This window comes from Theropithecus gelada, chromosome 18, assembly GCF_003255815.1.
Source record: "Theropithecus gelada isolate Dixy chromosome 18, Tgel_1.0, whole genome shotgun sequence".
NCBI lineage: Eukaryota > Metazoa > Chordata > Mammalia > Primates > Cercopithecidae > Theropithecus > Theropithecus gelada.
In genome coordinates, this window is record NC_037686.1 from 52,040,053 (window position 1) to 52,067,177 (window position 27,125).

General features: G+C 38.1%; 1 protein-coding gene across 1 annotated transcript in view; it reads right to left on the reverse strand.

Annotated features, from left to right (window-relative positions):
* Positions 1 to 8,910: 8,910 nt before the first annotated feature.
* Positions 8,911 to 27,125, reverse strand: part of LMAN1 (lectin, mannose binding 1) — a 33,045-nt gene continuing 14,830 nt past the window's right edge. Inside the window, exons 9-13 of the mRNA XM_025365064.1 lie at positions 21,554 to 21,747; positions 21,351 to 21,421; positions 14,158 to 14,311; positions 12,509 to 12,630; positions 8,911 to 12,228 (exon numbers count right to left, since the gene is read on the reverse strand). Coding sequence (XP_025220849.1) covers positions 12,192 to 12,228; positions 12,509 to 12,630; positions 14,158 to 14,311; positions 21,351 to 21,421; positions 21,554 to 21,747 — 578 coding nt within the window. The 3' untranslated portion in view covers positions 8,911 to 12,191. The remainder of the gene's footprint in view (positions 12,229 to 12,508; positions 12,631 to 14,157; positions 14,312 to 21,350; positions 21,422 to 21,553; positions 21,748 to 27,125) is intronic.

Genomic DNA, 27,125 nt, shown 5'->3' on the forward strand with positions numbered 1-27,125 from the left:
AAGACCCAGACAGCAGGTCCTTGGTTTACATCTGGAAGATTATCTTAGCCTTCTCCTGCACGGAAATGTCACTTGTCTACATGGAAATGATGTGCTTGACACTTCAAGGCTGTGATCCAGAAGGTAAGACCATTATGTGAGTCAAATCATCAATATGTAAGGGGTCACCTTTTTTCTCTTGTGTAAATAGTGCACCTCCTGGATGCTCTATTTAAGCTCACTGGTGTACTTGGATGAAACTGACAATGTTTTGTATCCCACCAGATTCTCGATGGCTGTGGTTTTCTTCAGGTCAAGGGAAGAATTGAGTATGGCTAAGACTTTAATCTACACTAGTGTCTTTCTAATTAAAGCACGCCAAAGGGGGTGGGGTGGGAAGGAAGAGATGTAATCCATTGTCATTTTATCTGAAGGCATGAGTCCTCTCAGAAAACAGGTGATTATCTCTCTGATCATATGGAATTATATAATCTGGACTCTTGCCTAAAATGCTTGCTTTACATATTTTATCGTCTGCTTTCCCTTTTAGTAATCTATTTAAAAATGCTGCTAAAATGGTCTCGATATGAAAGGCTAAAAAAGATAATTTAGAGTGAAATATAAGCTGTGCTCAGGGCTTCGAGGAGAATGTACATCAATACTGAGCTCCACTTTCAGTTTTAGATGGGTTGCTTGGAACTTAACATGTTCACACCATTATCTCTAAATTACCATTTATAATAAACTACATTGCATGTTCATTGAGGAATGTTACTAATTAATGTTGTCTCGTAGAACTTTTCAAACCATAAAATAAAAGCCACAGCCTTATGTTTCTGTCTGTTCTGTCTACATTTTATTATAAGTAATTATTTAGATTTATTATCAAATCTATTCTAAAAATTCCATTTTATGAGGAATTAGGAAATATTATTAATGGTGAGGGGTCAGTTCTAAACTCTGGCACCCGTGTGTAAAGGAGTTTCTCCCTGTCCAGTCCTTTTCTGAATGTTTGTTTGTGTGGGAGGGGTGGTCGGAGGAGGGGGTTTCACACATTATGGGGACTCTTAGGTGGTAGCTTCTGCAGGGTGGCCATGGAAGGCCTCCTGATAGTGCTTTATGAAATCAAATATCTTATTATTTCCTCAACAGGTAATTCCATTGAGAATAGGTCATGACTTAAAAAACTTTTTACTCCTCGATTTATTACAATGGCCTGTGCCCTTGGACATCCAGGAACTACTAGCTGGTGTGTGTAGGATCCTTTCTTTTTTTTTTTGGAGACAGCCTTGCTCTGTTGCCCAGGCTGTAGTGCAGTGGCAGGATCTCAGCTCTCTGCAACCTCCGCCTCCCGGATTCAAGCGGTTCTCCTGCCTCAGCCTCCTGAGTAGCTAGGATTACAGGCATGTGCCACCATGCCCGGCAAAGTTTTTGTATTTTTGGTAAAGACAGGGTTTTGCCATTTTGGCCAGGTTGGTCTTGAACTCCTGACCTCAAGCCATCTGCCTGCCTCAGTTTCTCAAAGTGCTGGGATTATGTGTGAGCCACTGAGGCTGCCTGTAGAATCTTGCAGAAATGGTGGTAGAATCTTCCATTCCTTCAGAAAGGGGAAATAAATGCCCTGGATTCATGAATGGGACCTCTAGGTGTCACCATCCCATGGCTCACTACTGTCCTTGCATAGAATCCCCACTCCTCACTGCAAATTGACCACTGCCTAGCTGCCAGCCACACTCCCTTTGCTTATTCTACTCTAATCACATTCATGTCCTCATTGTCCTTTAAACCAAGATTGCTCCCACCTATGTCCTCGTGGAACCTCCTGGCCTGTATTGCTCTTGCACATCTTTAGGTGACTCACCCTTGCTTAATTCAAGTTTCTGTTCACATTCACCTTCTTAGAGGGACTTCCTTGACCATCCTAAGATACCCTGCCTCCACTACCCCACCTTTTAATACTCGATCCTACTCTATTTTTCTTCATAGCACTGCACTCTACCTGAAAGTATATTTTCATTGATTTAGTTGTTTCCTTTCCACCTACTCCATTGGAATGTACGCTCCATAAGACAGACAAGTGCAGTTTTGTTCACCTTTTCATCCCCATCTCTGAGAATCATGCTTGGCACATAGTAAGTGATCAATAAGAATCTTGGGGGAAAACAATGAATGAATGATTGCCACTAGGTCTAATGGCTTATTTTTGAGCAATTCGCTTTCAATGGAAGTAATCAAGATACTACAAGGGATGATGGAGGTACTTGGAGAGTTATCTTCAGGCAAAAGTGAGACAGGAGAATAGGGTCTGGGGGCAGGGAACCTAAGGCCAATTCATGCTGACTTCCTGTAACTAAATTAAAAGGAAAACCCCAACTTTCCACACCTAAGTAACAAAAGGACTGGAAGCTACTTCCTTACACCCTTTGCAACTCCCCGCCCTCCACCCCCACCAACTTTTTCTGCATGGCAGATAGAACTTTCGAAGTATTTGCATAGGAGTGTAACTTTGTAACTTCACTTCAGCCTCTAATTGGTTGCTTTCCACGACCAATCAGATGCTTGCATAGGGTGTAACTTTTGTAACTCCACTTCAGTCTCCCGTTGTTTGCTTTCCGCAACCGATCAGACTGATTGCAGGCCACTACTTCATTTACATAGGGTGTCCACCAAGTAATCAATGGGAAACCTTTAAAGGGTATTTAAACCCCAGAAAATTCTGTAAAGGGGCTCTTGAGCCTCCATGCTGGGGCCACTCCCATTCTGTGGAGTCTACTTTTGTTTTCCATAAATCTCTGCTTTTGTTGCTTTATTCTTTCCTTGCTTTGTGCATTTTGTCTAATTCTTTGTTCAAAATACCAGGAACCTGGACACCCTCCACCAATAATAGAAGTAACATCTTAGTGCTTACAAATCCACGCCATAGTGGTTGCTGCCTTCTTTGCCAGCTCCCAGGATCAAGACTACTCGCCATAGTTTTTAAAATCATGCCTCATTCTGATTTAATGGATCACCTTTGTAAACACTGATTCGTTGTGGCCTAGTCAACTTGAAAAATTTGATGGTATATGACCCAAAGAATTTACTAAAGAAGAATAATCCCATTAGTGGAATTATATTTTAGAAATATATCACATTCAAACAGCATAAATCCATTTCAGTCCTTCACCTGGGATTTCTCTTTTCACATCAAATGCCTAATTTTGCTTCTGTAATTAAAGTTGGCTAGTTTATCTTTCTTTTTGACCTTCCGCAAGGAAATCATGGTGATTAGGTTGTCCTGTCTTAGTCGTTATATCCTCTTAGCAGGTGACACAACAACATTTCAGGGGTAGCCATGCAGCTAAACCTCTGTGCTCATGAAGGTCAGCAGAACTGGAAGAGAAAAAAGGTCACCAAGTGCCAAGGCATGTGTCACCACACTTGGCTAATCGGCTAAGTGTAGAAATGACCTAAAGATGAGATTCACTGGGATTGATTTGCAACCTCTATTCTAACTGGGAAAAAAGAGGTAATATAAAAAGAGGAAAAAGTCTTGGGGAAATAGAAGGACCATTATGGAAACCACAAAGGAAGTAAACACATAGCCCTAATCCTAATAACTGCCTACTGAAGACATTTTAGTGGTTTGTGTTTTACCTAATAGAGTGTCATGTACATCATAGACACTTAATACATATTTAATGAACTGTATTGAAATGCCAGGCCAAGTAGCATGTTTCTTTTCATTTCTATAGGATTGGTTAATATTCTTGTAGATACAAACTCAAGGCTATATACCAGCTGTGCAAAGAAATTCCCCAGTCATGATAGTATGGTTTTCATTGAGCTACAGGACTGAAAAGTCTCTTCAGTACTACCTTGGACCGTTGTTATCTGATAGATTGTGAGACCCATTTGTGACTCTGTGCAGACTCTTGTCTCTCAAAGTGGCCATTTTAAGAAATGTATCCCAGGCTGATTCTTCTGTCTTCCAGAAATATTCAGCAATGTTATACTGAACGTTTCAAAATCTTTTGTGTGTGTGTGTGTGTGTGTGTGAGACAGGGTCTTACTCTGTCACCCAAGCTGGAGTGCATAATCATGGCTCACTATAGCCTTGATCTCATGGGCTCAAGCGATCCTCCTGCCTCAGCCTCCTGAATGGCTGAGACTACAGGCATGTGCCATCACACCTGGCTAATTTTTTATTTTTTGTAGAGATAAGGTCTCTCTATGTTGCCCAGGCTGGTCTCAAACTCATGGGCTCAAGAGATCCTCCCACCTTGGCCTCCCAAAGTGCTGGGGTTACAGGTGTGAGCCACCATGCCTGACCCCTAAAATATTTCTTTTGCCATCACTATATGACTGGTCTATTTCAGTTCACCGACATCACTTTTTGGTGAGGTAATAACTGTATTCTATTCTGTATCCTCTCTACCACAGAACTTCCATGCTGGTAGAGTGCTGAGTTGGTAGGCAATTCAGTGGTTGTTATTTTCTAACAGGCCATGCTGGCTTCCATGATCTGATTGAAAATTGCCATGCTGGTTCTACATGGAAGGGGAAGATGGGCTGGGAACCAAAGATTAATTTACTAACTTACTGTTTACACAGTGGGCTGACCAATTTGAGCTGAGCTATGTTCATGCTTGGAATTCAGGTATATTTGGCAAATTGTAACATTCATGGTATGGCTAGCAATAAGTCTATTTGCATTAAGTACTAAGGAGGCTCTTGGGAGAGACTCATTCAGAGCAGACACAGTAAGTTTGCCTCAGTTACAAAGTCTTAGTTCCCAGAGGCTTGAGAAATTCTGTAGTGTCTTTCACTCAGGTTCACCCTGGCCAAGGCTCATGAACCCATTAGGACTGTTTCCTAGAGATGGACCTTTAATTAATAGTAACAGCCATTCTCACCGAGAACTCTGACCCTGGGGCCCATGCATCACTGCTTTAGTATTTTCTTAACAGAAAGTAACATGCAGGTGGGAGAGAGTCACTCTTCTCCATTTGGCCACAAACTACCCATGATGGTTAATTTTACATGCCAACTTGACTGGGTCACTAGATGCCAGGATTATCTGGTTCAACATTGTTTCTGGTGCGTCTGTGAGGCTGTTCATGGAAGAGATTTACATTTGGTTTGGCTGACTGAGGAAAGCAGATGATCCTCCCCAGTGTGGATGGGCATCGTCCAATCTGTGAGGGCCTGAAGAGAAAAGCCAGAGGAAGGTTGGATTTGCTGTCTTCTTGAGCTGGGAACACTGATCTTCCTCTGCCCGGGGCACTCACGGTCCTCAAGCCTTCAGGCTCAGATGGACTCCACACCACTGGCTCTGGCTTTCAGGCCTTCCGGCTATACTACTGGCTTTTCTGGGTCTCCAGCTTGCAGATGGCAGATCGTGGGACTTCTCGGCCTCCATAATCATGTAAGCCATACCTGATTTTATATGTATGTATGCGTGTATATATGTGTATATGTATGTGTGTGTGTATTTAAAGGTTGTTTCTCTGAAGAACCTAATACACTACCCACGGACTGGCTCCTGGAAGCCTCCATTGCTTCTGTGGACAATGGCAGTCATGAGGGTGCCAGATGGCAGAAGTGGCTGCTTGTCTGGCAGGAGAATGAAATCCTCCCCTGAGTAGCAGCGGGGCCTCTATGATGGAACATGGCAGAAATGGTGCCACTGCTGGGCTGACATGGCAGAAATGGCAGATCCAGAAGAAAGAGCAGTTAAGGGCCAACACAGGGGATGATGCCATCAGGAGGAGCAGCACCCAGTGGACATCACGGGGGTTCAGAGAAGAGAAACAGTAAATGCCATGTGGCAGCTGACTGGGCAGCTTCTGGACTTATTTGTGAGGATCTGAGAAACGGAATGGGACTCCCAGCACTGCTGAGGACTGTTTCCCTTTTTTTAGAACTCATGAGCAGGTAGAGAAAGAGCCAAAAATCCTGTGTTGTACTGTTCTGGGTCAGTTCTCTCTTCTGATTTTCAGACGCATAGAATAAGAATAGCTAACATTTACTGGGCACAAGCGTCTTGTTCCTAAGCTCTATTTATGGTGCTCTGTTATCTCAATTATCACCCCATTTTAGAGATAAAAAATTGAGGTATGGTTCTGCCCTGAATCCAAACCTATATTGCCTTCTGGCCATTTTTACTTGGCTAGTTATGTCAAAATCTATGTTCCAAATGGAACTTAACCTCTTCTTCCCTCATCTTCAATTCCCATCCTTTTTCTTGTGTTCCATTTTAGGACACCTTCCATCCAATTCCACAAGCCAGAAACACAGTATCATCTTACATTCTTCTTCTCATTCACTCCCCACTTCAAATAGTCATTAGATGCTTGCCTGAATGTTTGCTTGTCCCAAAACTCCTATGTTGAAATCCTAATGCCCAGTGTGTTACTACATTTGTAGGTGATTAGGTCATGAGGGTAGAGTCTTGATCTTCACTTTCCCGGTCTTTCAGAACAGTGAGCAATAATTTTTTATTGTTTTTTTTCGAGACGGGGAGTCTTGCTCTGTGGCCCAGGCTGGAGTGCAGTGGCGATCTCGGCTCACTGCAAGTTCCGCCTCCCGGGTTCACGCCATTCTCCTGCCGCAGCCTCCCGTGTAGCTGGGACTACAGGCGCCCGCCACTACGCCCGGCTAATTTTTTTGTGTGTTTTTAGTAGAGATGGGGTTTCACCGTGTTAGCCAGGATGGTCTCGATCTCCTGACCTCGTGATCCGCCCGTCTCGGCCTCCCAAAGTGCTGGGATTACAGGCGTGAGCCACCGTGCCCGGCCTACAATAAATTTTTTATAAGTCACCTCATTTATGGTATTTTGTTAGAGTGGCCTAAACGAACTCTAATTGTTCAATACTACTGTTGATAGATTTTTGGCCTTCTTTCAGGCCACCATTTTTCACTGGGCGCACTGTGGCTGGTCTGTCTCAAGCCTCCTTCCTCCATGAAGCACTCAGAGATTGCAATGTTTGAAATGCAAGTATTGCCTTTCTGCTTGACTTTCATGACCTTCCATTACCCTCTGGATGAAGCCCAAGCTCCTTTACAGAGCCTTGGGATCTGGCCTCTGTATATCCCACCCACCCATCATTTTTCCCAGCATAGCAGAATAAGCGTACAGGTTCTCACATAAACTACACTGCTTCTCAACTCTATGCTTTTGTTCATGTTATTTTTTTCTGATTGGAGTTAGTTCTCTTCCAGTCCCCCTTGCACTATACATACTTTAGCACATGGCTCAGATAACATCTTCTGTGGGAAACTTCTCCAACCTACAACCCTGCCTCAGACTCAAGATTCTTCAAATATGTGTGTGCATCAATTCCGAAAAGTTCTTAGCTATTACACCTTTGCACAGTTCTTCATCATGACTCTCCTGTACCTTCTAGAACTACTGGTAGACATATGTTGTACCTTCTCACCAACTGCCAATTTATTGCATTTTCCACCATTTTAGTATCTGTGTTGCACTCTTGGTAATTTGCTCAGATCTGTCTTCTAATTCAAGAATTCTTTTGAGCTTTGTCCAATCTGGTATCCAAATTTGATCCCCACCTCCCATATCGAGGTTATGTTTTGGGTGGTTCTTTGGAACTCCAACTGTCTTATTTTTCAGTGTTTCATTTCTTCCTCATGATTTCCAGTCCTTTTATAAACTCTTCAGTATTTTTAAAGTCATTTCAAGTGTACATATTTGTTGTCTTCTTCTGACTGTTCTTTTATCTCAGATTCTTGGAGGTGCCAGGTTTCATTATTGTGTCTACTGTCACTCTTTCGTATTTTTCTGGTTTGGTTTATAATTTTTAGAGCTCATTTTAGTTAGGACTGGCTGTCCCTATGGTTGTCTAGTGCTGTCTAATGTACTTTTGCTGTGGAATTATTGCTAATGAGTGGTTTTGTTTTGCCTTCTGGATTTTCCCAGACAAGAACCAATTTATATATTGTTTTTGATGTAGAGAATTCCACACCATGTAAATAAAGCATACACCTGGGCTTCAATCTCTTAACAAGGAATGTCCCCTTACCCAGAGTTCCAGGGAGAGAAGCTTCCTATGCCTTCTCCGAGCTGTTGGGGTAGAAGAGGTCTGGGGTAGAAGTAAGAGGTCCTTTCAGCCCATTTCCACTGAAAAAGCAGCTCTTCCAGGGTCCTCATTTTATTCTAGTATCTCAGTTCAAGCCTCCTGGGTTTTTCAGGCCTAAAGTCATGTCCTCAATGCCACAAATGAACATAACTTTCAATGACAGTATCTAGGGCCTGTGTGTAGTCTAGTTTCTGCCACTCCCTACTACTACCAGTAGGCTCCCTGATCGGGTTTTAAGTTCTCAATTATTTCGAACCCATCTATGTATTTAAATCTTTTATTTTATCCACCATTTGTCTTTACCAATTAGTCTACCATTTTTTGAAGCCTCCTTATAAAGACACTTTTACTATGCTTATAACTGTGTGAGATAAGTATTATGAGGAAACTGAAGGTCACCTCCAGTGAGAGAGCCAGGATTCAAACCTAGATTTGTCTAACCTCAAAGCCCTACTCTTTTATTTTTATACCACATGAACTCTCAGAATTGGAATTACTTGGTTAAATGGTACTTGCCAAAAAGATTAACATATTTTTTAAACTACCACTAATTAGTAATGACTATCAGTTCCAGCTTAACTACACTTTTGCCATCATTTGGTTATTAGAGGTAAAAACATCAAATACATTGTTTTAATTAGTTTGTATTTTCATTACCAGCAAGGGTAAACAGTTATCCATGACCATTTCTATGTTCTCGTGCCATGCTTCCATGTACTGCCTCTGCATGCAGCAGGCTACCTTGGGCAGAGCCCAAAGCATGTGATACATGAAATGCTATCACAATACAGGTCCTGTCTGAAAAACAAATGGCAACTTATTATCCAGGATCAATGAAGGAAAAAGCAAATTTACTAAAATATTTCTTTATTTGAATAAGGTCAATGTCATTTCTTGAATTCCAGCTAGCATCAAATAACAATCAGGAAAAAAAAAAAAAGACGACAAAATGTTATCCAATTCAAATTGACAGTGGATAGAAAACCCTTTTAAACTTTAAGTAATGTCATAAAAGAAATATATTAAACACGCAACAGATAGATCTAAAAAGTTCCAAGTGTGGATTTCACATTAGATCTTATAAATTTAAAAAATCCTCAATATAATCATTTGTTCACTATCTTCTTTCGATAAGCACATGGACAGGGAAAGATAATCACATCTTAATATTCACAACTGCTATTTGTGTTCTTTACAAAAACTGTATCTCTGCAATGCAGTGAGGCAGGCAATCCCTTGTTCAAGTAATTTCTATTTTCCCTAAGTTATCAAAAAGTACAACTGTCTGAGATAAAATGTTACCATAATCACAATGAGGAAGGCAAAAAAGCTTTAGCAGGCAGGCTTGAAGATGGGAGTTTTCATGGCTTGACCATGAATGATCTTAAGATGATTTCATAAGTTTAAAAGCCATCACGAAAATACTAAAAGCAACAGGTAATAATCTAGAGTCAGTCTGTAGTTGCTCATGAACCAAGAGTTTTAATAAAAAGGAACATTAATTGTAGGTATAAAAGAATCAGTGCACATCTGTTAATGTCATTGACAATAAAAATATATTATCCTCTCAGATCAGCTCTAAATTAACAAAACATCTATTTTCTTTCCACTCCTCATTTTAGTGGTTCTCAGACATCGGTGTGCTCAGAATCTCCTGAGGTGCCTCATATTGAACAACGACATCCCAAAGCCCCACCCTTAAGATTTGATTCAGGTGGTCTGAAACCAGGCACCGTGACCCAGATGGTCTATGGATTATACTTTGAGAAACACTGCTATTCCCTTAATACATAACAAAACATTGTTTACTGTTTATGACTTCATGGTAAAGTTTTAAGCTGAATAAAACATTCAAACAATTATTAGAACACAAATAGGTACATGAAATAAGGGTATTAGCCATTAAGCAATTGCATTTTCCTTTTAAAAGTGGCATCATAAACACAATGACTTACGTAACAATTTTAAAATCAACTTTGTTTTAATCCAAGGCACCTGTAAAACACTTGCTGGTGTGAGAGAAGTGAACAAATTCAATTACACAAAATAGTACAGAAATGAAGGAATCCTGGCAGTGATTGATTTTTCCACAGAGCAAACCTTTTTGTTCAGAAATGAGCTCCTTACAAAAGTCAATGATTCTGAGAAAAACCAAACTTCAAATAATATGATACACATTCTGCGTGAACTACTTTACTGAGTGATTTTCAAGCAAAGTGTATCACTAAGTATAAAAGATGAAAGGTTCATGCTCGTGCTGTTTCATAATAGCCATCTCCATGTGTAGTAAGAATGATGAGAATGATTCCCCTTGAATTTCAGCCTGAAAAATGTATACTGCATAGATCTGGTATTCCTTTAATGCACAGGCACATATGACCATGGACTTTATAATACTGGATTGGGCAGCCTTTTATCTCAGGAGGATTTCTCAAGTTTCATGGTCTACAACTTAAATATTCTTCTGAAGGTATATAATTTTTTTCATGGAGCAAGAGTAAATTCTGTGATGATGAAGCCTCTGAAACATGAATTTCAAAATGTTAACACTACAAAAGAAAAACGCTAGAGAAGCATTTTCTGTGTTGAAATGACTGAAGTAAAGTGAGTTATCACTGGCATATTCTCTTTCAGTGTTCCAGGATAAGTATCAACATAAAAAGCAATGCGAGACTGTTTGCACACATAGCACTCGTTCGGTACGGCTATAATACAGAGTTCTTCAGACAGTCTTTATACATAGATTTTAGGTTGTTAGCCCAATCTGTGAATGACATTTGAGAGCAAACCTAGGGAGGCTTGGAATAATTCAACAGTACTATTTTATAAAATAGTATTGTTTGGAATTCTATGGCAAATGAAAGACAACCATTCTAGCTAAAAGAGGTAAAACAGTATTTTGAAGGCAGCAAAAATCAGTATAAATCAGCTGTGAACAAAATTAAATTTGCATCTTAAACTGTCATTTACAGACTGTTTCTATAATACCTACAGCTATGCACAAAGACTCTAAAAACTCCTTCCAGTCTGACATTTCAAGGTTAAGTTTACTAACAAGTGCTTCACTTAGTTCTGGCACTAAAAGGAAACAAGTACAAGTAATCACTGTTTTTCAAATTTTGCCTTCAAGAATCTTAAAACTGCTTCTACTACAGTCTCCTTGATTTAAAAGAGTATGCAAATGGTCACTAACCCCAGCCAGCATGAAGTAACTAATGTGAACCAGAATGGAGTGGCAGGTTTTGTAAATTTAAAATATCCTCAGATCATGCAGTTTGAGCTGAATTTACAGGCTGTAGTAAATGAGAGAAATGAATTCCTTAAGTTACAAATATAAATACAAAAATTATTTTCATAATATTGACCTGACACCATTGGAATGAAGACATTCAAGAATATGGGCAATCATGAATGAATACATTACCAGGCAAAATACCTATAAAAGTCATTCTCAGAGGAATGTTTCCACTCACAAGGTTTTTTAGGCAAAAAGCAGCTATTAATTTTCCTCTAAACTTTCCTTTAAAAGTGAAATATATCATTGATAAATAGAGGAAAAAAATTTTTCACTTAACATTTTGAAGTCTATTATCCAGATCCTTAAAGCTCTCAGACAAAATATTCTTTGATTTCAAAGGAAGTTAAATTAAGATGAAAGGACTGCAGGCCCAGGCCTTTGATTAGGAAGTCTGACCTCTAAAAAAGACTTTGGTTACAAAATAAACCTGATGGGACTTCTTAATTAGACCTCACATTCTGGGAGGCATGAGGGCAAGTGTGTCTATGTTACACAGGGAAACCTGCAATATTGGAGACTTAGGGGGTGACATTCATATCCAGGGGTTGCCCCCACTTTCTTATTTACCCTCTTACTGGTCAATATTCTGCTCAGTGGCTGTATCATAGTGACCAGAAATTCACTGAAATTTAGACAGATTTACATACTGTGAACAAATTAAAATGTGGTTGTCTTTGCTTTAAGGTTTATTCTTAACTGCAAATCAATGTTTAAACAGTTATTTTATTTAAAAATTTTAATAATTTAGACTATGAAGCAATTTAAATACTTAAATTCCCTCAAAACAACAACATTTTGTACACAAATAGATGATGTACACATGAAAATGGTAGTCAAAAGAATTTTTTGGCAGCTGCTTCTTGCTGAGACCTAGGGAAAAAAAGAAACAAACACTGAAAGAAGGTCTATATACTTAACTTGAAACAGGATTGTTGAAAATTAAAATATCAATGCCTTTTGAATTATATAATGCATAAAGATAAACACATATTCTATACATGCACTTTATGTGAACTGAAATGAACAGAAATCACAATACACAATTTTATAGGTGGTGAAAATTGTATTATGAACATAGATAACTTAGTTGAATATTTCTAATTAAACAGATGCAGAAAAATATTGGGTCAAATTTTATCAAGAAACTTACCTATACATGATATAACCAATGAATAATACAGTTTGCACCACAACAAATATAATGAAGTGGACCGTAGACAAACATGATGGAAATGGTGGTAGTTCTGGGCATTTCGGCTTTTCATTTGACAGCTGTAAGGCAAATGACTTTCTATTACAGTTAGTCAAATTAGCAGTTTGGAAAAAGAAATAAATGTGAAATCTTTGTAAAACTCAGTTTGCTATATAAACAAGTATTTTCATTTTTTCATCCCCCAGAAAACCTTCTACCCTCTTAACTTTTACTGACAACTGTTTTTGAAGGAGTAGGTGACACTGGAAGGCCTACACCTTTTCACTACCCAGTCACTAACTCACTGCCACCTGGCTCCTGTCCGCATTACGGTATATGATGATGTTACTGTTCCTGATGTCACTGAGGCTAGGGTCACCACAGACAACTTCTCTGGACACTCCCAGTTCTCGCTTGCTGCAGTGGTGTGATTATTAACAGCACCCCCTTCACTCTCAAAAGTGTTCCAGGTCAGACAATAAATTACATGGTCACCCTACCAACAAACACCTTGACATATAGAATGGCTTTTTCTCAGTCCTCATTCTCTCCAACCTCATAGCATTCAACATTATTCACTGGTGTTCTGAAAAATATTTCTTTCCCTATTTCCCTGAGTATTCCTTCTATTTTAAGGAGGTAATTAAATATCAGAAACAAAGATTTCATCCAAGTATCCAGAGAGAATGGCTTCTAAGATTAGTTGTTCCCAATATAGTTATATTTGTGGGGCAAAGTTCTTCAGTAAATGGATATGCACAGTATCAATTTGGTCATTGCAACAAAGGCTAAAGTAGGAAAAAATAACCTCAAACAGAACTAAGGGGACAGATAGTAATGCTTTGGATGAGAGGTCATGATCAATAAGAAAACTATTAAGCCATGTTTGAAAAAAAATGTATATTCAAGGCATATATACAGGAATATAGTTAAGAGAGTTGTCAAAAAATATAAAGGAGACAAGATTAGAAGCTGAAGACCTAAGTTATCTCCCTCTACTACTTACTAGTTACCGACCTTGGGAGAGTTGATGTAACATTATTACTAATATGTTAGCATATTTTCTAAAGGACATCAAATGTTTTAAAAAGCTTTTAAAAAGATAAAACATGATATAAAATATAAAGGATTGGGATTTCTGCTTCTGACAAGGTACACTAGGAAATATGGGCCAATCATATCCCAAATATGTCTTACAGAAGACAACTAGCAGAGTCAAAAACAAATCCAATCCAATCCAAGCACACGAAACCCAGGTAAAGGTAAATGACGCTAACAAGATAGCAAGAAATTGCCAGATTATAGAACCTTGAGGAAAAAATAGGCCAAAGAAATACACCTTACGCGATCCATGGATCAGAGAAGACATTAACATGGAAATCAGAAAATATTTTCATGAAATGATAATACAAATATTACATATTAAAAAACCATAACTGCTATGGGAGCTGTTTACACATGGAGATCTGCAATGTATGGGACAATTCTACCTTCAACATTAAAAATAAGCATCAGCATTAACTAAAGGGTTACAAGATTTTCAGTAGAGTGTGAGTTCTTCCTTTCCTAGAGATTATAATTATGAAAGGAAAAGGAAACAAAGTCACCATGTTTCGCTGCACTAAGTTGTCTATGTCCCTCTTTACTGTGTGCAGGTGCTCTTTGATGTCAGCGAAGTGCTGTGCTGTCTCATAGACGCCTCCGGCAGAGCCAGGGTGCTGCATTCCACTGACCAGTCTGACGGTTTCACTCATGGAATTTCTGAAACAGAAAGACTCTTGATACAATAAAACCACTATAGAGATTATTTTTTTCAGTCACAGATCTCCAATACTTATACCTTTTCAAGTTCAATATATTACATCCTTAAAAAAAAAAGGGTAAAGAAGTATTTTAAAAAATTGAGTTGTGTTCAAAATTGGAAAATAATTTATAAAACAACATTATGCCTTTATCTTTTACTAAAGGTCATCTAAAAATACCATGTAGAAAATACTACTAGGTAATTTGTGTTAAAACCAATAGTGTAAGTGGATATAGAATATAATGGATGATATTTTTAATGAAGTTGTAATAAATCTTTCTAGGTGTTCAGCTGTACCGTAAAGGACTAGTGCCAAATGCAATCATTTCCTATAGGCACACTCACACACACAGACTTGTCCGCTCTGTAGCTGCATATATAGATGATTTCACTCATACAGCATACAGATGGAGACTAATGGCTTTGTGACCCTGAGGACAGGGGTCACAATTCTGATTTCCTACTAGTGCCTTCAACAGCTATGGTTTAATTTGGAGGAATAAATAAATAAGTTATCTCATTGGAGTCAAATGTAGTTTAAAAAGTAAGAGCTTTACCAGAAGAAAAAAAAAAAGACTCAAATTACTTAAAAATAACACTATATGTCAGACGGAATGTTAACTATAACATTTAAAAAATTATATTTGAGTTACGTGAGCAGTAAAGACTTAAAAGTAGTTACAAAATATGTCAAGTGCTTTTGAATCAGTGTGTTGATTACAATTTCTTTCAATGGCACATATGCCCAAGAAAACACATGGGGCGCTAAGCTTTTCCACTGAAACTCAAATTAAGCATAACATTTTAGTATAACTAAAATACTACCAAGACCAAAACCCCCCAGAGTATATAACGTTGTTACATATCTGCATTTAAGAATTTTGCTTCCCAGAAGCATGAACTTGCTCAGTATAAATGTCTTTTTAATATACCAAAGATTGAGTCACCTAATGCGCTCCTACTCAGTCATTCATTCATTTGCCTGTTCATTCTGCTAACATTTATTTCATAAGTGCTGTGAGCCAAGGAATATTTAGGGATATAAACTTTGAAAAAAAAAAAAAAGAAAAGAAATACCTGCTCTGCGGACATGCACTGTCTAGCAGGAAAGCAATGTGAAAGAAGCACAACTAGAGCTCTACAAAGAAAGATGCATTTAGCTGAGTTCAAAAAATGAAGAGGAGTCTATGGGGATAGAAATGTGGAAGGTGGTCATATTTGGTTTAGAAAACAGGTCAAGTGAAAAGAGGGCTGGACAGAACCCTTGAAAAGAATACCTTTTAAGGGATGATGGAAGGAGAGCAAGTGAAGATAACTAAATGGAAGCAGAGGCCAAAGAACACCAAGAGTAAATGGTATACCACAAGTCTTGAAAGGGATTTTGAGATGGAGAAGTGGGAAGAGGCATCAGCTGCTACAGAAAAGCTACATGCTTTCTAAGATCTCTTTCTGCTAAAAAAAAAAAAATTTCTATGATTCCTTAAGAATATAAAAATCCACAAAGAAACAAACCACCCTTTCCATTAATGGCAAATATTTCCTATATCTTTACATTTTTTCTGAAGCTAAATCCTAAAGAAAAAGGTCCAGAGGACTAGTTCAGAAACTTGAGCTCAGTTTTTGTATTAACTTATTGTATGCATGACATTTGTTCTCAGTAAGTGGGAGTCTGCAAGGATTGTTAACTCCTCTAAGAAAGGGATTCTATGGATAATACAACTGGATAGCTAGGATGTCCTGACAACTAGTTACATCTTTAGATGTCTAGTACTACTGTCAAGTTAAACATGCAAAGCACAAAAGAGTATTTAGAGTATGCTATCCTTCACAGAGGAAGGGTACTTCAGAAAATATGGGCGGGGTGCGGTGGCTAACACCTGTAATCCCAGCATTTTGGGAGGCCAAGGCGGGTGGATCACCTGAGGTCATGAGTTGGAGACCAGCCTGGCCAACATGGAGAAACCCCATCTGTACTAAAAATACAAAATTAGCCAGGCGTGGTGGCAGGTGCCTACAATCCCAGCTACATGGGAGGCTGAGGCAGGAGAATCACTTGAACCCAGAAGGCAGAGGTTGCGGTGAGCCAAGATTGCACCATTGCACTCCAGCCTGGGCAACAAGAGCAAAACTCCATCTCAAAAACAAAACAAAACAAAACAAAAACAAAAACAAAAACAAAAAAAAAGAAAAAGAAAACAGGTATATACAGAAGAAATACAGGAAGAACAAACCAGAAGCTAACAGAATTGGTTGCCAAGAGGGAATGGGTGGGAAAGAGCTGGAAAGAAGGGGAGAATGGGAAAGTGGTAGCAAGGATGAAGAAGCAATACACACATGCTCTGCCCCTTAGAATCATAGTATTCACATACCCAAAATACAAACAATTTAAATCAACCAGGATATAGGAGGAATATAAGCATTAACAAAGAATCTAACTGGATCCTAAATGAGTAACATCAGCCATAATGAAAGGAGTAGGGAAAAAAAGAACTACACTAAGAAACTATCTGGAAAATAGTATCTGGGCTGGATACTGTAAAGCTAGAGATAAAAGGAACTTTACATAAACTTGTCAATAAATGTCTTTCTCACAGGGATATGAGTTAACAATTTGAAACCACTTTGTGTGTACGTATGTGCATACTCAAGTGGAACCAATAAGTAAATATGTTATAGATACAGATAGTAAGAACCAGGTTTCTCCCTGATGGCGAAAGAATTTTCAAATAAGACAAGAGGAAAAGTTAAAAATGAACTCTGCAGCATTCAGTCCAGCCAGAATCCAAAATATCTGCATAATCTCATGGTTTAACACAAAAACAGGTTGACAGACATGGAACTACAGACTCATGTACATGCATGGGTTAGTATACATATATATATTCTCTAGCTCTGTCCACGAAGAGGTCTAGAGGTAACGGCACTGTGGTAGTAATGAGCACACCTAGTGCCCAGAGGTTGGTTTTCTTTTTTTCTTTTTTATTTCCCATAGGTTATTGGGGTACAGGTGGTGTTTGGTTACATGAGTAAGTTATTTAGTGGTGATTTGTGAGATTTTGGTGCACCCATCACCCGAGCAATATACATTGCACCCTATTTGTAGTTGTTTATCCCTCAACCTCCAACACCCTTCCCCCAAAGTCCCCAAAGTCCATTGTATTGTTCTTATGCCTTTGTGTCCTCATAGCTTAGCTCCCACGTATCAGTGAGAACATACAGTGTTTGGTTTTCCATTCCTGAGTTACTTCACTTAGAATAGTCTCCATTCTCATCCAGGTCACTGCAAATGCCATTAATCCATTCCTTTTTGTGGCTGAGTAGTATTCCATCATATATATATGTATATATATATCTCTCACAGTTTCTTTATCCACTCGTTGATTGATGGGCATTTGGGTTGGTTCCATGATTTTGCAATTGCAAACTGTGATGTTATAAACATGCGTGTGCAAATATCTTTTTTGTATAATGACTTCTTTTCCACTGGGTAGATACCCAGTGGTGGGATTGCTAGATCAAATGACAGTTCTACTTTTGGTTATTTTTTTCCTAGTATTTATTGATTATTATACTTTAAGTTCTAGGATACATGTGCACAACGTGCACATATGCATACATGTGCCATGTTGGTGTGCTGCACCCATTAACTCGTCTTTTACATTAGGTATATCTCCTAATGCTATCCCTCCCCTCTCCCCCACCCCACAACAGGCCCCAGTGTGTGATGTTCCCCTTCCTGTGTCCAAGTGTTCTCATTGTTCAATTCCCACCTATGAGTGAGAACATGCAGTGTTTGGTTTTCTGTCCTTGCGCTACTTTGCTGAGAATGATGGTTTCCAGCTTCATCCATGTCCCTATAAAGGACATGAACTCATCTTTTTTACGGCTGCATAGTATTCCATGGTGTATATGTGTCACATTTTCTATCTATCACTGATGGACATCTGGGTTGATTCCAAGTCTTTCCTATTGTGAATAGTGCCACAATAAACACACGTGTGCATGTGTCTTTATAGCAGCATGATTTATAATCCTTTGGGTATCCCTTCCTTACACTTTACACAAAAATTAATTTAAGATGGATTAAAGACTTAAATGTTAGACCTAAAACCATAAAAACCCTAGAAGAAAACCTAGGCAATATCATTCAGGACATACACATGGGCAAGGACTTCATGTCTAAAACACCAAAAGCAATACAACAAAAGCCAAAATTGACAAATGGGATCTAATTAAACTAAAGAGATTCTGCACAGCAAAAGAAACTAACATCAGAGTGAATAGGCAACCTACAGAATGGGAGAAAATTTTTGCAATCTACTCATCTGACAAAGGGCTAATATCCAGAACCTACAAAGAACTCAAACTAACTTACAAGAAAAAAAACAATCCCACCAAAAAGTGGGTGAAGGACATGAACAGACACTTCTAAAAGAAGCCATTTATGCAGCCAACAGACACATGAAAAAATGCTCATCATCACTGGCCATCAGAGAAAGCAAATCAAAACCACAATGAGATACCATCTCACACCAGTTAGAATGGCAATCATTAAAAAGTCAGGAAACAACAGGTGCTGGAGAGGATGCGGAGAAATAGGAACACTTTTACACTGCTGGTGGGACCGTAAACTAGTTCAACCATTGTGGAAGACAGTGTGGTGATTCCTCAGAGGTTGGTTTTCAAATACCTTTTTCAAGAAAAAGGAACCAGGGCTCACTGAGGGCAGAGAAAATACAAGATAACCCTAGAAGATAGTGCAGTATCATAAATTTTTTAAATGCTCAATAAAAGATGGGGGCTTGTTGAGAGAACAAAGATGACAACATGAAGGAGCTCAGAATGACCATACCTGAAACGACCTGAGCAGCAAAATAAGTAAGAGTGTTGGATTGTAACCTATGGAATAAACATCCATGAGTCTGTAGTGATCTAAATAAATAAGTGGGAGAGAAAGGATGGTTGGTCCTGACAGCAGAATTCCAATGAGCAAATGTAGAGGGAATTATAGAAATATAAACATCAGGGCCAGGTGTGGTGGCTCACGCCTGTAATCCCAACACTTTGGGAGGCAGAGGCAGAAGGACTGATTGAGCTCAGGAGTTTGAAATCAGCCTGGGCAACATGGCAAAATCCCAAATCCAAAAAAAATAGAAAAATTAGCTGGGTGTGGTGGCATATACCTGTAGTCCCAGCTACTCAGGAGGCTGAAGTGGGAGGATCATTTGAGCCCAGGAGGTTGAGGTTGCAGAGAGCTGTGATTGCACTACTGCACTCCAGCCTGGGCAACAGAGCTGGACCCTGTCTCAAAAAAATAAATAAGCAAATAAATAAAAAATGAAAAGAAAAAATAAAGTCAGCATTTGGCAAAAACCACATTCTTGTTTCAGGCAAGAAACATCAATGGATGCTAAAATGAATGAGCACAAGTTTGAAATGGATACTTACATAGTCTCAAAGTACCTTCTCCAAAATATTAACCACAAAGGGAAATACAGTAACTTTAAAGTAGATAGCGATAGGAAACCACCATAACCAAGTGATCATGGCCAACATCATCAGTAATATCTTATCAATCTTATATAATAATATATACACTACATATTATATAACATATACTATATATAACATATTATATATAATATCTTATCAAAATGTGGAATTTCCATCCAACCAAACCCAAATCAAAAGGTATTAACTGATTAATGCTCTTGGAAAATGTCAAGGTCATGAAAGACAAGGAAAGATGAACTACTGCAGACTGCAGAAGGCTAAAGAGAAAAAAATCACTAAAAGTAATGTGCGATTGTGGATAGGATCCTGGAATAGAAAAAAGGTGTTGGTGGAGAAACTGATAAATTTTGAATAGGTCATTAATTTAGTTGATTGAACTGTATCAGTGTTAATTTCCTGGTTCTGACAATTATATCATGGTTATGTAAATTAGAGGAAGATGGGTGAAGGATGTACAGAAACTTCCCATACTATTTTTGTAGCTTCTGAGGTCTAAAATTAGATCAAAATAAAAAGATTTTTAAAAAGGTTGTGTTACATGATCCAGTCTATTTCTAAAAGGATTCTATTCATTAAACTATTTGAAGACCTAAACTATTCATTTAGCATCATAAATATTTCAATGAGTTCACATTATGAAGATTTTTTTAAATACAAAGAGAAAAATGGAAGAAATATAAATTTGCAGTTGTAAGTTAAGTGCCTTTAATCTCTAGATATCAGATAGAATCACCTTCTGTTTGATCTAACTCTGTTTAATTCTCCAGTCCTAAAGAACTCACCTTGACACTCTGGTTTGTCAAGGGTTATATAGGTTGGGACAGTGCTCTAAAACGTTAGGTTAGGGAAACATGACACTTTGGTTTGTTATCTGTGCTCCAGGCATTGAAAGCTGTTAATTATCTGCATAAGTCAATCGTTCTCATTAGAAATTTACTGTTCAACATTCTAAGGGCACAATTATCTCCTCTCTGCTCCAACTCTGTCCAGTCTCTCTGACAGTAAAAGACGGGAATGAAAAAGAGGTAGTCACACATACTATGTTTAAAATGGTTTCATTCCATCAAAAAGAATTTCCTGCATCGGGTCTGCTTCTATTACAGTCTTACAATGCTACACATATTTATTCCCCTAGTACTTTTCATAAAATTGTTATATATTACTTCATATTCTTTTTATATTTTATAAATATAAGAACACACCTGGCTCTGTCAAGTAACTGACAAATCTCCTATTTTTTTAAAAGATGCCAAAACCGTTTTTTCTTTTCCAGCTCTGAACAATTAAAAACTTTAGACATGTTTGCAGTTTTTAAATATTAAAAGTTGCTGTATTTATGGTCCCCTATTTGCAGAATGAATCTAGAACAGGATTCTTACCCTCATGCAGAAATCTTACAATATACAGTGCTTGCACACCTAAAGTCACAAATTTAGGATACAAAAATCACATAACACACAGACACCACTTTTACATACTTACTTCATTTCATTTACTTGTCTCAGAATCTCATGCTGAGTTTTCACAACAGTATCCAGTTCTTGTTGAGAGATCTGGAGGAAGAAACAATGACGAGCAAGCTGAATAATCCACATTCTATGAGCACATAGTACAGCAGCCCTTCTTCTTTACTTCCCTTCCAGCAAAGGCTGAATGAGGCACATGTGCATATTCTGCAAGCCCACCTGCCCATGCTGCCCAGGCATTCCTGCTCCTCTTTTAGAGATTTCCTCTGTTAAGGAAGAAACATATCTTCTCTGTTCATCAAGAATCATATCTAACTGCCGGTTCAGCTGCTTGATTTCAAGATGAATACGATTTTGTCCTTCAAAGACTTGTCTTAGCTCTCGATCTCCTACACTCTCAAATATTTCCTCCGCTGAAAAGGAAATAAATAAAAATGATCAGTCACCTACACATATGTAAGTTTCAAAATACCGTAAGTGACCAAAGCGCCAACATAGAGCAAAATTAGAACACCATCATCAGAGTGGTACAATCTCCCAAACAGAAAACATGCAGATAATTGATTTAATAATGATTAAATTATTTGTTTTCTGCCATTTCAGGTGATTGAACACTTACTATAAACTGGGTTTAAATTATTTAAAAATAATTTTTCTTAGAAAATCTCAGGAGGGATCAAAATGGCTAACCAGATGCAGGTAGTATGTGCCTCCTCCATGGAGAAAAACCAGAGTAGTAAGTAGATACTTGCATTTCAAATAGATTGCCTAGGAGAGAATGCTAGGACTCATCAGAGAAGAAATAGGAAGCACCAAAATAAGTAAGGAGAGAGTCTGAGGCAGCTTGCCCAGCCAGGAGCTGACTGAGCACCAGAAGAGGCTCCTAGATGATGGGAAACAGTAAGAGACAAAACATCAGGGCCCTGCAGTCCAAAATGGGCTTTTATGATCCTGGCTACAGAAGAAACCCTTGGCCCACTAAGGCCTTGGGCTGGACATATGGAACTGCCTAAATATGGCACAGAGATGTTGCTCCATAAAGGGAGACCACTTGGAATCCCACAGGCATTCGAGCCTAGAACAGCTCCAGTTGGGCACTACTGCTGATAGCCTAGATGCCGGGGATCTACAGACATGGCTGCAGCCACTGCAATGTTCCAAGGAGAGAAGGGGGGACACACTGGTCACTCCTATGCACCCCTAGGAAGGTCCCTACTGCCTTGCTGAAGTGTGCTGCTGTTACCGAGACACGAGCAGACGGCACTTCCCACAGCTTCTTGTCCATGCTGCTTGCCTGGGAGGGACCCTACCCTCTCTGGTCCCAGACCCAAGGTGAAATATTGAGAGTTTAATGGAAGGTTGTGCCTCACCCTCAGGCTATGTTTGGGCTGACAAGGCTGTAGCTACCACCTGGCCAAGGAGAGACAGGGAAACCAGGCTCTTCTATGCATATCTAGGACAATACCCACTGCCCTGCAATGGACTCTTGTGAAACAGATGTGGGCAGACTGCACTCCTTAACAGTTTCTTGCTCATGACACCTGGCTAGGAGGGTCCCTGCTCTCCCTGGTCCCAGGCACAAGGCACAGTTTTGAGAATTTCATGCTGAGCTATGCCCTGCTCTTAGTCCGAGGTCAAGTTGATACGGCTGCAGTTGTTGCCTGGCTAGGGAGAGAAACTAAGAAAATAATTGATGAAAGTTTCCCAAGTCTAGCAAAAAAGTTAGATATCCAGATACAGGAGGCTCAGCAATCCCCAGAAAAATATATTGCAAAAAGGATTTCACTACAGCATATTATATTCAGAATGTCTAAAGTCAACGTGAAATAATTCTAAAATTAGCAAGAGAAAAGTACTTAGTCACTTGTAATGGAAATTCCATCAGATTAACAGCAGACTTTTCAGCAGAAACCTTCCAGGCCAGAAAGGAATGGGCATTCTCAAAGTGCTAATAAAAAGAAAACTGTCAGCCAAGAATTTTATATCCTGCCAGAATCAGCTTCATAAATGAAGAAAAAATAAAGCCTTTTCCAGACAAGCAAATGCTGGGGAAATTTGTCATTACTAGACCAGCATGACAGAAAATGCTCAAAGTGGTCTTAAACATGGAAACAAAAGGTCAACATTCACCATGATAAAAAGAGAAATATAAAAGTTCTTATAAAACAATCACACGTGAGGAAGATGTAGGAATCAAATGGTAACATGACAGAATTTCATCAAATGACAAAAACAAAGATGGAAAAGAAGAAAGGAACAAAGAATTTATAAGACAACTTGAAAATAATGAACAATATGACAGGAACAAAGCCTCCTATATCAATATTAACCTTGAATGTAGATGGATTAAATGTTCCACTAAAAGATACAGACTGGTAGAATGGATTAAAATACATGGCACAACTATATACTGCCTACAAGAAACTTACCTTATCCATAAAAACACACATAGACTGAAAGTAAAGAGGTGGAAAAAGACAGTCCAAGCAAATGGAAACCAAAAGTGAGCAGGAGTAGCTATACTTATATGAGATAAGACAGACTTAAAAAAGAAAAGACAAAGAAGGTTATTATATAATGATAAAGGGATCAATTCAGCAAGAAGATATAACAATCCCAATTTATATGCACCTAACATTAGAGCATCGAAATTCAGAAAATTATCACTAGACCCAAAGAAAAAGAAAGACAGTAATGCAATAATAGTGGGAGAATTTAACACCACACACACAACACTAGATAGATCGAGACAGAAAAATAACAAAGAAACATTGGGCTTAAATTGGACTTTAGACCAAATGGACTTAGACATTTACAGAACTTTCTACAATAACTATGGAATATACATTCTTTTCACCAGCACACAGAAGACTCCCCGACACAGACTACATATTAGGCCACAAAATAAGTCTTAGCAAATTTTGAGAATCAGAATCATATCAAGTGACTTAGACCACAATGGTGTGAATCTAGAAATCAATACTAAGAGGAACTTCAGAAACTAAACACACACATGGAAATTAAACAGCATGCTCCTGAACATTCACTTTGTCAATAAAGAAATTAAGACATAAATGTAAAAATTTCTTGAAGTGAATGAAAATGGAAAAACAACACACCAAAACAGCAAAAAAAGCAGTGTGAAGAGGGCAGTTTACAGCATTAAATGCCTACATCAGAAAGTGGAAAGATAAAAACAATCTAACATTATACCTCAGGAAACTAGAAAACCAAGAACAAACCAAACCCAAAGTTAGCAGAAGAAAATAAATAATAAAGATAAGGGCAAAGCTAAATGAAAGAGACAAAGAAATTAATAAAGGATCAACAAAACAAAAAGTTGGTTCCTTGAAAACATAGACAAAATCGATAAACCGCTAGCTAGACTAGGCAAGAAAAGGGAGACGATCCAAATAAACACAATCGGAAGAAAAGGAGACATTACAACAGATTCCACAAATATACAAACGATCATCAGAAACTATTTGAACAACTATACGCTCACAAACTAGAAAACCTAGAGGAAATGGGTAAGTTCCTGGAAACATACAACTTTCTGAGATCGAAACAGGAAGAAACAGAACTCCTGAACACACCAATAATGAGTAGCAAGACTCAATCAGTAGTAAAAAAAAAAAAAAAAAAAATCTTAACAACAGCCAGGACTAGATGGATTTATAGCTGAATTCTATCAAACATATCAAGAAAAACCAATTCTCCTGAAATTATTCCAAAACTTTGAGAAGAGAATTCTCCCTAACTCATTCTATGAAGGTGGTATCACCCTGATACCAAAACCAGACAAGGCCACAAAAAACAGAAAACTACAGACCAATATCCCTGATGAACAAAGATGCAAAAATCCTTAACAGAATACCAGCAAAAGGAATCCTACGGCACATCAAAAAGATAATACAGCACGATCAGGTGGGATTTATCCCAGGGATGCAAGAAGGGTTCAACAATACAAAAAATCTATATATATGATACACCACATAAACAGAATTAAGAACAAAAAACATGATCATTTCAACAGACTCAGAAAGGGCATTCAATAAAATTCATCATCCCTTCACGATAAAAATCCCCAATGAACAGACCTCAACATAATAAAGGCCACATATGACAAACCCACAGCCAATATCACACTTAACAGGGAAAAGTTGAAAACATTCCCTTTAAGAACTGGAACAAGATAAGGATGCCCACTTTTATCACTTTTATGTGTAAAAACATAATACTAGAAGTCTTCACCAGAGCAATCAGGCAAGAGAAGAAAATAAAAGGCATTCAAACTGGAAATGAGAAAGTAACATTATCCCTTTTCACTAATGATATGATCTTTTATCTAAAAAACCCTAATGACTTCACCAAAAAAACTCTTAGATTTGATAAAGGAATTCAGTAATGTTTTAAGATAAAAAATTAATGTATAGAAATCAGTAGCATTTTCATATACTGATAATGATCTAGCCAAGGACAAAATCAAGAACGCAATTCCATCTACAACAGCTGAAAGAAAAATAAATCACCTAGAAATACATTTAACCAAGGAGGGGAAAGCTCTCTATAAGCAGAACTTCAAAACAACAATGAGAGAAATGGTAGATGACACAAACAAATGGAAAAGCATCCCATGCTCATGAATTGGAAGAAATCAATATTGTTAAAAGGACCATAATGCCCAAAGCCATCTACTAGTTCTAGACACTCCCTATCAAATTACTAATGTCATTTTTCACAGAAATAGAAAAAAATTCCTAAAATTCATACAGAACAAAAAGGAGCCCAAATAGCCAAAGCAATGCTAAGCAAAAGGCATAAACCTGGAGGCATCATATTACCTGACTTCAGATTATACTACAAGGCTAAAGTAACCAAACCAGCACAATACTGGTATGAAAACAGACACATAAGTCAATGGAACAGAACAGAGGACCAAGAAATAAACCCACAGACCTACAACCAACTTATCTTCAACAAAGTCAACAAAAATATACACTGGGGGAAAGACACCCTATTCAATAAACAGTGCTGAAAAAATTGAATAGCTATATATAGAAGAATGCAAGTGGACCCATACTTCTCACCATATGCAAAAATTAACTCAAGATGGATTAAAGATCTAAACACAACACCTGAAACCATACAAATCCTAAAAGAAAACTGAGGAAAGACTCTTCTGCATATTGGCCTAGGTAAAGAATTTAGACCAAGTCCTCAAAGGCAAACACAAGAAAAACAAAAATAGACAAATGGGACTTAAAACTAAAAAGCTTCTACACAGCAAAAGAAACAATCAACACAGTAATCTAACCTACAGAATGGGATAAAATATTTGCAAACTATGCATCCAACGAAGGGCTAATATCCAGAATCTTCAAGGAACTCACAACTCAAGTGAAAAACAAAAAGCCCATTAAAAAACTGGGCAAAGAGCATGAACAGATATTTTTCAAAAGAAGACACACAAGTGGCCAACAAATAAATGAAAAAATGCTCAACATCACTAATCATCAAAAAAATCCAAATTAAAACCACAATGAGATACTATCTTACATAAATCACAATGGCCATTACTAAAAAGTCAAAAGACAACAGATGTTGTCAAGGATGTGGAGAAAAGAGAATGCTTGTATGCTGTTGGTGGGAATGTAAGTTAGTACAACCTTCACAGAAAATAGTATGGAGAATTCTCAAAGAACTAAAATTAGAATTACCGTTTGATCCAGCAATTCCACTACTCTACTGGGTATTTACCCGAAGGGAAAGAAATCATTATATCAAAAAG